Here is a 13,619-nt window from a genome sequence, read left to right on the forward strand (position 1 = left end):
ACTTGGGGGCCAACAGAGGTGAGGCGCAGATCCTCACCCCGCCCCCCCCCGACTCTGCAGAGGCCTGAATCTTCACCATCTCCGAGCAAAGTCTCCTCCTCCCATGGCTGCGTCGCTGCCCAGGCTCAGCTTGAGACAGGGACCCTCGGCTAAAACACAATAGGGTGAGGGCCTCTGGAAAAAGCAAGGCAGGATAATTACAGTCAGAGCAGTGTGACTACGTGCAAGAAAAGCCCCTATCAGAACTCTGTGTTAAACATTAAGCACAGTGAGATCAGTTAATATTCCCCGGGTGAAGGAAAGTAGTCTGTGTTTTTGTTATGCTAATCGTCTGTCATCATGTGTAAGATTCACCTTAGCATGCTAAAAGGCCCAGGCCTATGGGCTGTCTTTTCTCCTTCAGATCTGATGAGGTGATTTGCAATCTGGGCAGTTAGTTAAGAATGGCAAGGAAGCCCAGCCATAAACAACATAGTAAAAGGCAGGAAGAATTCCACCTTAAAGATAAGGTTGCATTTTGATACCCAGGAAGTTAAGAAGTAAGATTCTTTACTTAGCTCTTTAGCAAACAGACAATCCCTCAGCCCACCTTGGGGGCTGTGCAGGTGGCCTTGTTTGATAGCCTCCCAGACGAAGAAGCCAGTATTTTGGGGAGAAATCAGAGCAGGAAGTTCCTTGTATTAAGTTAATTCTAAATATTCAGGGGCCACTTAACAAGACCACACCCCTAAGCCTTTTTTCACGTTGCTAGAAATTCTCAATTGCCTATAAAACCCCTAGACAACCCACCACTATGGGCTTTCTTGTCCCCTACTTGCATGATCCAGGAGCTCTGTCCTCTCACTGTATCTCTAAATGAAAGCCTCTCCGTGGCTCCCCTACCTTGGGTGTTTGCTAAGTTCATTCTTCGACTCTGAAAACAAGAAGCCTGGCATCAAGTGTTTTATTTGAATACACTCCAGGGGAGGAGCAGGCCAGAGTCGTGGTAGACAGAGGCCTCCATCCATCCCCACAGCCATCCCTCTTGGTGCGCTTGGCCTTTCCTGTGATCAGGTGTGGTCTGGGCAGGTCACAGTAGACTTCTTTTTCTGAGCAACATGAGTCATGTGAGAAAGGGAAGTGAAAGACAAATGTAGGTGGAAAACATAATGAGATTCTGGACATGAGAATGGCTAAAATTACAAACCTGAATGTAAACCTGTTGAGAAAGATGCGGAGCAACTGGAGTATTCTTAAGGAGCTGGTAAAAAATAGCTTTGCTACGTGTTTAAAACTTATGTACACCTACACAGCGGTTTCCATCTGAGGAGCTTATACAAGAGGAATAAAAACAGATGTTTATGCAAAAACTTATACACAAATGCATAATAGCTTTATTTGTAGTCCATCCACAGGGGAATGGATAAACCAACCATGGTCTAGTACCCCAGGGGAATAGTCTTTAGCAATGAAAAGGTATGACTTTTTCATCCATGCAACAGCAGGCATACATCTCAAAATGATGATGCTGAGTCAAAGGAGCCTGATGAAAATGAGGGCATAGAAAACTGTAGGAAATACAAACTCCTCTATAGGGATCTAAAGGAGACCAGGCATTGCCTGGGCATGGGGATGTGTTGGCTGGTGGCAGGGAAAGAGGAATTGCAAAGGGGCATGAGGACACTGTGGGTGACGGGCATTCCTCATCTGGACTGTGGTGATGGTTCAGGAGGTGATAATCACGTCATCAGTCCTTCCCTTGGAGTGTGTGCCACAGTCATTGATTTATTCACACTTAGTCCTTTCAGAAATAACAAGTGTTGAAGAAATGTAAAAAGCTGTTTGACTAGTATGTTTATAGCTATAAAATTTTACTTAAAAGACATCCTGCTGGGAGGTGGGGGAAATGGGTAAGTTACTACCTTCCATGGGGACAAAATAGCTTTCCGAGCACCCAGGATATCACCCTTGTGTGCTTGCTGGTGATGTCAGGGTAACTAACGAGAAGCAGCCAGGAAACAGTATGGAGTTGGCCGGTCTAATTTTTTTCCCACTATTCCTGTTCGTAGATAGAGTGAAGTATAATAATGGGGAGGGTGGGAGAAAGGGGAGGGCTGCACAACACAGAGAAGACAAGTAGTGATTCTACAACATTTTCCTATGCTGCTGGATATTTGGAGATTTTTGAGGAACCTCCATACTGCTTTCCACAATGGTTGAACTAATTTACATTCCCACCAGCAGTGTAGGAGGGTTCCCCTTTCTCCACAGTCTCCCCAACATTTGTTGTTTGTCTTTTGGATGGCGGTCATCCTTACTGGTGTAAGGTGATGTATCATTGTGGTTTTAATTTGCATTTCTCTGATGATTAGCGATGCGGAGCATCTTTTCATGTGCCTGTTGGCCATCTGAATTTCTTCTTTGGAGAAGTGTCTGTTCTAATCCTGTGCCCATTTTTTTAATGGATTATTTGCTTTTTGTCTGTTGAGGTTCATGAGCTCTTCATATATTTTGGATGTCAACCCTTTATCGGATATGTCATGTATGAACATGTTCTCCCACACTGTAGGATGCCTTCTTGTTCTGTTGATGGTGTCCTTTGCTGTACAGATGCTTTTCAGCTTGATATAGTCCCACTTGTTCATTTTTGCTTTTGTTTCCCTTGCCTGGGGAGATATGTTCATGAAGAAGTGGCCCCTGTTTCTGTCCAGGAGACTTGTTTCTTATGTTTTTTTCCTAAGAGTTTTATGGTTTCATGACTTCCATTCAGGTCTTTGACCCATTTTGACTTTCCTCTTGTGTATGGGGTTAGACAGTGGTGTAGTGTCATTCTCTTACATGTAGCTGTCCAGTTCTGCCAACAACACCTGTCGAAGAGGCTGTCATTTCCCCACTGTAAATCCGTGGCTCCTTTATCGTCTATTAATGGACCGGATATGTTTGGGTTAATATCTGGACTCTCTATTGTGTTCCACTGTTCTGTGGGTCTGTTCTTGTGCCAGTTCCAAATTGTCTTGATTACTGTGTCTTTGTAGTAGATCTTCAAGTTGGGAAGTGAGATCCCCCCGGCTTTATTCTTCCTTCTCAGGATTGCTTTGGCTATTCGGGGTCTTTTGTGGTTCCCTGTGAAGTTTAGAACGATTGGTTCCGGTTTGTTGAAGAATGCTGTTGGTATTTTGATAGGGTTGGCATTTGAATCTGTAGATTGCCTTAGGTAGGATTACCATTTTGACAATATTAATTCTTCCTAGGTTACTCACAAGTATCCCAAACCTAAAATCTTCCAAACTTAGTCAGTTATCTTCCTCTGCCCACAACTTTCTTACCATTATCTGTGTACCTGACCCCAGCCATCCCAGGACCAGGGGACGCCTTCCCCTTCCATCCTGCGCATAGAGAGTCAGGCCCGGGTTCCGCGGACTTTGCTCTTTCTCACGTCTGTGTCTCCTCTCAGTTCTCACCACCACACTGGGTTTCCAAGCCCTCACCGTCTCTCCCCTAAGCTGTGCAGTGGCCTCCTACTTGACCCCCAATCCTTCAGTGCCTCCCACTTAAATTCTTTCCCCTCACTACTGCTAGATGACCTACCTATAAGAGAGTGATCATGTTTCCCTGCTCAAAATCCTTCTCGGGCCCCGTATTGCCTATGGAATACAGTCTGCACTTCTTAGTAAGGTGCACGGGGCTCTTTGGCACCTTCTGCTTGTCCCTTCTCTAGGGTAAAAGTAGCAAACTAAGAATATAGGCATTCTCCAGTGAGATCAGTTAAAGTTCCAGAAGCCAGGAGTAACTGGCCTGGAATGCTTGACTATGGAAAGTCTCTCAGCATACCCTTGTCTTTATATGTTTTGTAAATCATGTCATTGACTAAGGTAAGACTCACTTAGCCTGCTAAAAGTAAAAGGCCCAGCGTATTTTTTTAACTTTACCTAAACGCGGTTTTTCCTCCTCCATCCCCGTATCAAGTAATTTGCGGACGGGACAGTTCACTTAGCAAGCTAGCCCAGCCATAAACAGCACAGTAAAGACAGGAAAGGTTCTATCTTAAAGCTAAGATTGCATTTCAAAACCCAGGAAGTGAAGAAGTAAGAGTTTTAATGCACTGCCGATGGGTTCCAACCCTGGGCAAGTTCACTATGGATTCAGTGTGACCAAAGAAATGACAGTAAAACGTTCTGGGGGTAAAAGGGTTATACCCAGCTTTATTTCCACAGTGGCAGGTCAATCACTACCATCCCATCCAGTCAGAGCGAGTCTGCATGCAGCAAGCGGGTCTCTGCCTCTGGGCCTCCATGCCTACACAGCCATCCCACACAGCCATCCTCTGGGGCTCTGACCTCGGTGCTGCCACCACTCCAGCCTCTGCTCTGCTCTCCTGCAGCCTCGCAGCCGTGTCACCGTGTCACCCAGAGCACTGGGTGGAGCTCTTTCTATAGAGTCAATAGCAACATATTGACCACATGAGTGGTGAGCTAGCCGACTAGGCCCAGGTGACAATTCTGGCCACAGGAACTTTCATTTTATCCACACTTAACATACTCTTTAGCAAACACACAATAACTCAGCCCACCTTGGAGGCAGGGAAGGCAGTCTTAACTGATATGCTCCCCAACCAGGAAGCTGCTCTCCTGGAGGGAATCCATCAGAGCAGGGCATTTCTTGTGTTTAGCTAATTTTGCATAATTACACGGAGGACTGATAAGAAACTTCATGTCTCATCTTGAGACCACTTCACAGGTCCACGCCCCTAGCCCTTTGTCACATTCCTGAAAACTCCTTAATAGGGGAACCCCCATCCTTTCAGTGCACCTCCCTCTCTGAGGTAGCCCACACTCCCCTCTCTCTGAGTGTGCACTTTCTCTCTGTAAATAAAACTTTTACTGTACTTCACTGCTGTGTCTCTGCCCCTCAGTTCTTTGCTGCCGCGGGGACAAGAACCCAGGAGAATACACAACGCCCTCCTAACAGGAGTCCCAGTCCAGGGGAGGGATGGGGGAAGGAGAAGGCTGGGAGGGCAGGGGGAGAGGGGTGCGAGCATGGGATCAGAGAGCTTGGGGAGTGCAGAAGGGAAGCCTGGAGGAGGAACTAGGAGGGAATGGCAGCTGGGGAGGGAAGCCACGGAGCCTCAGTGCTGGTGAGGCAGGGACCGTGGGTGCAGACAGACCAGGGTGAGGGCCTCCGGAATAAAACCCCTACTGAAACCCCATATTGAACAATTAAGCAAAGTCAGTCACATTCATTCTGTAAAGTAATATAAGCACTCTTGTGTGAGATTAATTAAAACTAAAAATCCGGGAGTAACTTGGCCTGAAATGTTTGAATATCCCCCACATAAGAAAAGACCCCAGCATAGCCCATGTCTTCATTGTGTCGATTAAATGAGGTTATTGTAAAATGTACCATAGCCTGATAAAAGGCCCGGCTTATTTTCTTTATCTTTACCCAGATGCTGCTTTTCTTCCTCTAGCCCTAATCAAATGATATGCAATGTAGGCAAGTAATACTGGCAAGTAAGCAAAATAATCTGGAAGACTGATAAGAGACTTAGTGTCTCTTCAAAGATAAGCATTCGGGGACCATTTAGCAGGTCTGCATCCCTGGCCCTTTGTCTCTCACCTGCCTATAAATCCCCTAGACTGTGCATCACCCCGGGGCTATCTTGTCCCCTCTGGGCAGGGGCAAGCCAGGAGCTCTGTCCTCTGCTTTATCTCTAAATAAAAGCCTCGCACATGCTCTCCTACCTTGAGTGTTTGCAAAGTTCATTCTCTGAGCCTGTGAACAAGAACTCCATCATCAGCTTCTCTGAAGAGCCCAAAGACGGGGAGCCCCCAGAGCCGGTGCCTGGGTGCAGAGGAGCGCACCAGGGGCCAGAGGGCCCTGCCACCTCCCCAGCACACGCTGGGTGGGGAAGGTGCGCTGCAGCCCACAGTCAGGGTGGCCACACAGCCGTGTGAGCCTGGTGTCCCAGCACCAGCGGTCTAGGCTGTAGCGCGCTTGGGGCCCTTGCACAGACCCTGGGCAGGACAGACCGCTAGCCCAGTGACCACCCACCAGGCCCAGGGATGCTGCTTTGTTTCTGGGCCCAGAAGCTCTTCTGTGTCAGGTTGAGGCGGGTGGGCCGTGCAGGATGACAGGTCTGACCTGCGCCACAGCCCTGCCAGGGTCCCGCCTGCCCTCCTCCTGCCCAAACCTACCTCCCTATGTGGCCGGGGAGTCTGAGGTCATCCCTTGGGACCACCGTGTAGGCAGATGGCTCTGAGGGTGCTGTGGGCAGGGCCAGGGGAAGGAGGGTGGGGTGGCCTGGGTGTCCCGATTTTACATCCTGTCACCTGGTCGCGTGAGGCTGTCAGGAGGGCCCACTTCCACTTCCCCAGTCCCAATCTGGGGCTCCACCTGCAGCATAAGGCCTGGAGACTCTCTCCATCGTGGAGCCCCCCAAGGGGGTGTTTGTGCTGATCCTGGAGCTCCCCTCCAGGCCAGGCCTCCCCTCCTGGGAGGGTGAACACATCCTGAGAGTCCTGGGGGAGCGTATGGGGAGAATCAGAGCCAAGTGCCTCCGCTCAGCCTCCCCAGTCTTTTGTCGCAGACGTCAGGCCGCTCAGCCAGGACCCAGGAGCGGGACACCAGGGGCCTCACACCAGCCTGGCCTGGGGATGGGCGGCTGAGGGGCACCATGGGGGAGGACAGGGAACCCGGGAGCTTTGGGGGGTGCTCTGAGGTGTGAAGCATGGAGAAAGTGGGCTCAGACAAAGCCCCCCCAATGGAAGGCGTGCACCTCTTGGAGGTGCTTTGAGAGACCAAAGTTTTTCGCAAAGGAATTTTCTGGAATGTGTGGAGCAGCTGTGTCTCATTAAGTGGGACAGTGCTAGACTGGCGCCCTGCAGCCCTGGGATCTACTTGGGTACATCTGCAGTGGTGTCCCAGACGTGAGGAGACACCCTGGGGCTTCTAATCAACAAGTTTCGGTGTCTGATCATAATCTATAGGTGACAGGAAAGAAGGTTCAGTTTCTGTTTGAACAGGCCTCCACAGTGCTGCCGAGGTGTGCCAGCCTGGGGCTTGGAGCACCCCGCTCTTCCTCAGCACCTTACGGGGGGAGGACACAGGATGGAGGACAACCTGGCGGAGGTGAGGGCCACCCTGCATCAGAGAGTTTGAGGGCTGGGGTGGGGTGGGCTGGGGCACACGAAGTCCGCAGGAGGGGCAGAACTTTGAGAAGAAAGAGCAGTGTGGTGGCGATCCGTTCAGCATTTATTACATTCTGCACAGGGATGTCCCCAAGCCCCAAGGAACCATAAACCTCAGAGACAACACCCAGACCACACTGCGCCTGGGGAGGCTATTTCTGAGGGATGAGGGGAGGAAGTTGTACAGGGGGCTCCCCTGTAAGCAAGCCCCGGGACCCTGCGACAGTCGGCCACCCCTGCATCCTCGGATGCCTCCGCTGGGCACCAGGAGGCCGTGGTCCCACGCGGCACTGCGCCGCGTCTATGTCCGTCCCGGGAAAGGCCGGGCCTGGTGAGGACAGCCTCCACCTATTCCTGGAACCCTGTGGCTACGACTCGGTGAGTGACGGCGCCCAGGCAGGAGTTGGTGTCACGGCGGGAGGCCACCTGCACGAAGGGGGCGGCTCGCCTCTGTCCAACGGGCCACGAGCAGAGGGGACGACACAGCACGAAGGTGGCCAGGTGCGCCGCAGCTACATACGGGTCCTTGAGGATACAGTGGCAGCCCGGGGAGCTGCCCGAGTCGGCCGACGGAGGAGGTGCCAGAGCAGCTGCCCCAGCAGAGGCTCAGGATGAGCAGCGGGAGGAGGAGGAGCAGCAAGCAGACTGGGGTCCTGGGGCGCCAGGGGCCGCCTGCCCGGAGGGGAAGCAGCTCTCCTCCACATGCAGCCAGGACACCGGCAGGGCCGCGGGCCCGATGACAGCAGCTACAGGGCCACGCACGGGTGATCAGAAGAGGCAGGTTATCCGGGGTTCCCCCCGTTACCCTGCTTCCACCCCGTCCCCACTGCCCTCTGGGCTCCGGGCCCTGTGCGGAGGGTCCTGTCAATCACCAGCACCCGGGGGGTCCCTGTCTCGGGAAGGCTCCTGAGCGTCACCTACTCACAGAGGAGGAAACTGGGTCCCAGAGGGGCGGGGAACCACCCTTCAGCCTGACACGACCCATCGGCAGTGGAGCTGGGACCCCAGCCGCACCCGTCTTTAGGACGCCCCCGCACCCAGCATGGCCCGAAGCTTCCCTGAGGCTGGGCAGCAGCCCACCCCCTCCCGATCGCCCCAGCCCAGAAACTCACCTGGCCCTGGCCCTGGCCTGAAAGTTTAAATCTTGAGGGACCTGAAGAAGTTTAACAGTCCCTTTCTGCCTGCCCTCTGGCCTGGGGGCTCCAGCTCCCAGGTCAGGCGGTAGCTGCAGGACAGAGGGACACCTGTGAGCCCCTGGAGCCACATGGCAGGGGGCCCTTCCCCCAGAGCCTGCCGGCAGCTACAGCCCACACCCCACTCCTGGCAGCCTCACCTCTCGTCCGCATCCAGGAGCTCCACTGTCTGGAGAAAGGACTGGAAGCGCTCCTTGGGCTCCAGGTCATACTGACTGGCCAGGAACCTGTATGTGAAGATCTCCTCTAGGAAGTCAGTGACCTGGGGCAGAGGAAGGACAGGATGCAGACAAGGAGGGGGGTGAGGAGTGGGGCACTGGGATGGTCCCGGATCTTTGCTCACGGAAACCCGCCTTCCTTCCAATGCCATCCAGCCCTGCCTGTTCCCACTGTTGGGTCTCCAGCTCCTCCTCCAGGAAGGCGGCCTTGATGCCACCCCATCCCCCACCTGACAAAGCCTTTAGTGTCCTGAGCCCCGCGTGTCTTAACTCTCTCAACACACGTTAGACCCAGGGGATGGCCCGGACGAGGTCCTGCCCAGGGGGTCTTGACTACATCCCTCACCTTTCATGGCTGGGCACTCAACTCTCTCTATTTTATACCATCTCCCTGGAAGGCAGCAAGGCGGCCAAAGTACATCGGAAACAGCCCCCTGAGCCCAGAACGAGGCCGGAACGTCCCCACCCTTTCTCAAGGTGGAGGACCGCCAGGGCCCTCCAAGGGGCAGGCCTCCCCGGAAACAGCACCCGGGCCTGGCCCAGGCTCGGGGCTACCGAGAAGCGGGGACTGCACTGGGGAGCTGAGGCCTCAGGTGGGAAGGCACTGCCAGACCCCCGATGTGCTTCCTGCCCTGAAGGAGCAGCATCCCTCCCCGTGGGCAGGGCCTGAGGGGGAGACCAGTCCTGCCCACATGCTGCCCCCTGGAGCCCTCAGCCCCACCTGCCCTGGGGCCAGGACCGGGGCTTAGGTGGGTCCTTATGGCAGTCCTCTCCAAGAAGCCCAGGTCCTGGGGTGGAGGGGGGACTCAGGAGGGTGGTGGCCCGGTGCTGAGAGGTCCGGGCTCACTGAGGGCTCTCTCCTCCCTAAAGCTCACCATCCTGCCCCCACTGAGCCCTGCTGGGTCACTCACGTCGTCATGATGTTCCTGGTGTTTCTCTATGGCGTCGTACAGGATCAGTCCAAGGAACGGGACCATGCCCTGTGCCACCGGGGTGGGGAGGTGATGAGTCCCCGCCTGCCTCAGGGGTGCCCACAGAGCCTCCCCTGAACCCCACACCCGCAGCCCCCAGCTACCTTGGACCACCCTGTGCGGCCTCCCTCCCCTCCCTTCGCCCTGCTCTCCCCTCCTGGTCCCTCCCAGGGTTGGCTTTTGGCCAGTCCCAGGTCCTGTGGTCCCTGCTCCTGTCCTCCAACTTCCCCCTTGTACCCATCTGCTCTCGCCCTCCTCCTGGTCACACCAGAGCTGGCAGTTCAGAGCTTGTGGGACGAGGAGCAGGTGCAGGGTCACCCCACCGCCCTGACCCTGGCCACGCCACGCTCACCTGCTTCTTCATATCCTGGGATGCCCTGGGGGACTGCGGCCATCGCCTCAACATGGCCCTCGCCTCCTGCAAGGTGCACGACACTCAGGTGCTCATGCTCCCCTCCCACGAGGCCTCCCAGAACCAGACCGTGGTGGATGGATGCCTTGCCCGAGCCCCCTGGCACCTACGCTGTCCCCACCTCCAGCAGGCTCTCGGCCTAGAGCGACCCCAGCTCCAGGACACACTCATACTCATGCGGGTCCTTGGGCCACGGCCGCCGCCCTGAGAGGGTCAGGGGAGGTCCCTCTGCCTCCCAGGGTGCCCTGAGCACTCACTGTCAGCTGGCTATCAGCACGGCTCCCCTCACATGACTGTGGGGGGCACAAAGCTGAAGCCCGTCTTGTGCTCCCTGGACCCTGCTCACCTGGGAGGCCCGCCCGCCAGGCTGACGGCAACCCTCCATGTGCACATGAGGAGCCCGAGGCCACAGAGGGGCCGTGACAGGCTCAGAGGACCCAGGGGAGAAGCCAACCTTGCTCAGCCACAGGCCCCACCCCTGCTGCCGACCCCACGCCAGCCCCAGCCCTGACCGGGGGTCTGTCCCCTGGGTCCTCACTGGATGCCAGGCCCGCAGTCAAGTGGAGCCAGGGAGGGAGACAGACGAGGCCCTCATGGGCCTGGGGGACCCTACTTTCCCCATCAACTTCCCCGTCTCACCCCGCACTCCTCGAGTCCTCCCCAAAGCTTTGCCACAGCGCGGCAGAGGACTTGCCCCAGGGACCCCTCCCTTCCAGACCTCCAGCCCCCATTTACCTTGAGGAGCTGCTCCCTTTTAAGCCCTTTGTCCCTCTTTCTAAGTTTTTTGTAGATCCAGGAGCTCTTCCTATGGGGAGGGGAGAGGAGGAGGGACACATGTGGCCAGCAGGCGGAGAGTCTCGGGGCCGACCCCTTTTCCTGGAGATCCTAGAAGGCCCACTAGCCCGCAGGAGGCTTTCCACCACGGCCCTGAGCCCTGGAAATCCGTGGCCTGCGGAGGGGGCTTCATGTTTCCACCCGGGGCCTCCATTCCCAGTTCTCCCAGGGGCGAATCTGCTTTGGGCAAGGTCGCTGTCCTTGGGGCAGAGACCTCCTGCTGCAGAGCACAAGCTCCAGATCTCCAGTGGGCTTCAACCCACACCTGACATTGCAGGAAACTGATTCCTGCGGGGGAACCCGTGGCCTAACCCACAGGGGCCCCCAAGAGCCCGCCATCCCCGCCCCTAGGCTCTGCCACCTCCCAGAAAGTCCCAGCCCACTGAGGGACACTGCAAGGTGTAGGGTTGTCCCTGTCCACTCAGGTGCCCTGGTCCCAGGGACAGGGCTACCCACCAGGAAACATGTCCCCAGGTGTTCTCCAGACGACGTAGACCAGGGCACTGCAGGGCGTAGAGAATGGCACGGAAGGACTCGAAATTTCTGAGAGCCAGACACTCCTGGGAGGGAAGACAGAGCTGAGAGCGTGGCCTGCTTCTCTGCTCTGTCCCCCCATGAACTCCTGTCCTTAAGGAGACAGACACCCAGGGAGCCCAGCACACCTGGTACCTGCTGAGCAGCCCTCCTGGGTGGAGGACTGCAGCTCAACCCAAGGAAGGGGCCAGGGATGGCTGTCCCACCCCCGGGGCCTGCGAGCCCAGGTCCGCACGCCCCTGGCAGGAGGGCCCAGGGACCGTGCAGGGTAGACCGCAGGCACCCATCCTGCGAACTGGCCAAGGAGGGGACCCTGGGGACCGTCCCATGACACACCTTAGCCACCTGGATCCAGAACTCCACCACTCGGGCCCTGCCCTGGGCTGTCGTGCTCGGGCCCCCGAGGCAGGAGGAGATGACCAAATAAAACGTGGCAGCACACTGCTTGATGATGTGATGGATGTTGGGGGCCAGGAGCAAAATGTCTTCCATCAGTGGGTGTCTCTCTACGTAGGCCTTGCACTCACCATATTCAACCCTACTGTACAGCTCCTGGGGATTGCAAGAGGTGTCATCCAGCTGTGCCCCTGGTGCCCCTGTTCCCAGGCAGGGTCACTGGTCAGAGCTGGGGCCCAGGCAGCTGGGGACGTGCTGTGAGCCTTGTGGCCGTCCGGACTTCAGACCCCGTCCACTGAGGCGCCCAGGATCAGATGCACAGGACCCCACAGTGGTGGGGCACCGAGGGGCTTTGCTCACAGGCACCCTCACTCACGTCCTCCCTGAGGCACAAGGCGGCTCACGCCTGCCCGTCCTGGGGCATCTGCCTCCCATTCTGCCACCCCGTGGATCCCGCTCCCCACTCAGGTGCAGTTTCCCCTGAAACAAGTCCACCCAGGACCTTTGTTGGTGTCTGTGTCTCCCACGCAGTCAGGTCCATGGCAGGGGCCTCTGAAGTGCGGAGGCCATAGGAGCCTGCCAGGCCAATGGCCCGAGGACCTTAGGCCCTGGCAGCACCTCCCTGAGCACCCTTCCCCTGCCCTGCCCCTCCCTGCCCGGCCAGGCCCTGCCCACCTTCCCTCCGCTCCTCCTCATTGGTCTGCAAGGATCCCTAAGGGCCAGCCCTACTGTCCCCGTGTGGACATTGAGGGCTTGGGGGTGAGGAGATTCTCTCAGGGCACATGGTGAGTCCGTGGGGAAGCTGGGACGTGGGCCCACATCACAGGAGTCCACGTCAGGGGACGGCCGGTCTGGGGCAGCCCGTGACACAGGGAAGGCCCACGCCCGACCCCGAGAGCCCGCTCCACTCACCGCACACATCAGGGTCAGCTGCTCGGCCACCAGGCGGGGGGCAAATGCCAGGATGGTCCGCTCCTCCTCCCTCGGCAAATCCCGGGTGCTCACGGCACAGGGGCTGGTGGGCTCCAGGACCACCTCTGGCTCTGCCAGGCCCTGTGCCATTCCTGCAGGTGACACGGGCCCCGCACCCGAGGACTCATGGGGCTCCAGCTCGGGGCCTGAGACCAGTCCTGGGATGTCCCAGGGGCTCGCAGCACAGGGGCTTGTGGGCTCTGGACCGGGACCTGGCTCTGCCACGCCTGGTGCCATTCCAGCAAGTGCCCTGGGCCCCAGGCCCGAGGGCTCATGGGGCTCCAGCTCAGGGCCTGCCAGCGGGGCTGAGGCCACTGCTGGGACATCCTCCGGCTCTGCAGGGACTGAGGCAGGTGACACGGTCCGTCGCTCCAGCACAGGGGTCTCAGGAAGCTCCTGGATGGGCTCTAGCCACGAAGTCGGCCCTCCCCGTGTCTCTGGAGCCAGCTGCATCTGCCGTGGTTCTGGAGCAGGGCACAGAGAAAGGGTCGCCGCGGGCCTGATTCCCCGTGCCTCACAATGCCAGAAGAGCCCTGACTGCCTTGAAGGGAACCCCAGTCTGGGAAGCCCACCCTACTTGGTCCTCTGGCCGCAGCCCCTCACCTTCCAGCTCTGCCACCGTGGGCCCCAGGTGCTCCTCCTGGACCAAGTGGTGGAGGTCTTGGCCCACCAGGGTGGATGAAAGCTGGCTGGTATCGATGGTGCAGGGCACATGCTCGGGCTCCCAGGCCAGGCGCCTAGCCCAGCCAATCCTGGGGCTGGGGGAAGCGCAGGGGGTGGCAGAGTGAGAAGCCTGGTCTTACCCCCCACACTGCCCTCCCTGCCCAGCCTTGTGTGGGCCTGGCCGCTGTGCACTCCCCTGCCTGTCCAGGCACCTGCCCCTCCCCCTTCCTGACCCTGCGTGCCTCTCCTGGGACCCCATC

General features: G+C 57.0%; 2 protein-coding genes across 2 annotated transcripts in view; both read right to left on the reverse strand.

The window, feature by feature from the left end:
- The window catches only part of LOC118916210 (zinc finger protein 709-like), a 381,657-nt gene that overhangs the window by 223,298 nt on the left and 144,740 nt on the right, over window positions 1-13,619 (reverse strand). The gene's annotated exons all lie outside the window — the stretch shown is intronic.
- Window positions 7,213-12,986, reverse strand: LOC130680020 (ral-GDS-related protein-like). The gene is made up of 8 exons (XM_057489872.1): window positions 12,637-12,986; window positions 11,665-11,880; window positions 11,251-11,354; window positions 10,696-10,765; window positions 9,901-9,966; window positions 9,489-9,557; window positions 8,279-8,621; window positions 7,213-7,912 (listed from the first exon to the last, which is right to left on the reverse strand). The coding sequence occupies exons 1-7, from the start codon at window positions 12,931-12,933 to the stop codon at window positions 8,496-8,498; spliced, it is 948 nt and encodes a 315-aa protein (XP_057345855.1). The 5' UTR covers window positions 12,934-12,986; the 3' UTR covers window positions 7,213-7,912; window positions 8,279-8,495.

Source organism: Manis pentadactyla, chromosome 12 (assembly GCF_030020395.1).
Source record: "Manis pentadactyla isolate mManPen7 chromosome 12, mManPen7.hap1, whole genome shotgun sequence".
NCBI classification, from domain to species: domain Eukaryota; kingdom Metazoa; phylum Chordata; class Mammalia; order Pholidota; family Manidae; genus Manis; species Manis pentadactyla.

What these genes read in the sequence shown, in the direction of transcription:
- LOC130680020 (XM_057489872.1), bottom strand. Translation starts at nt 12,933, where the DNA reads ATGGCACCAGGCGTGGCAGAGCCAGGTCCCGGTCCAGAGCCCACAAGC. An exon ending in AGCTGACCCTGATGTGTGCG is followed by an intron (nt 11,881 to 12,636) that starts GTGAGTGGAGCG and finishes TGCAATCCCCAG; the next exon opens with GAGCTGTACAGTAGGGTTGA. An exon ending in TCTGGATCCAGGTGGCTAAG is followed by an intron (nt 11,355 to 11,664) that starts GTGTGTCATGGG and finishes CTTCCCTCCCAG; the next exon opens with GAGTGTCTGGCTCTCAGAAA.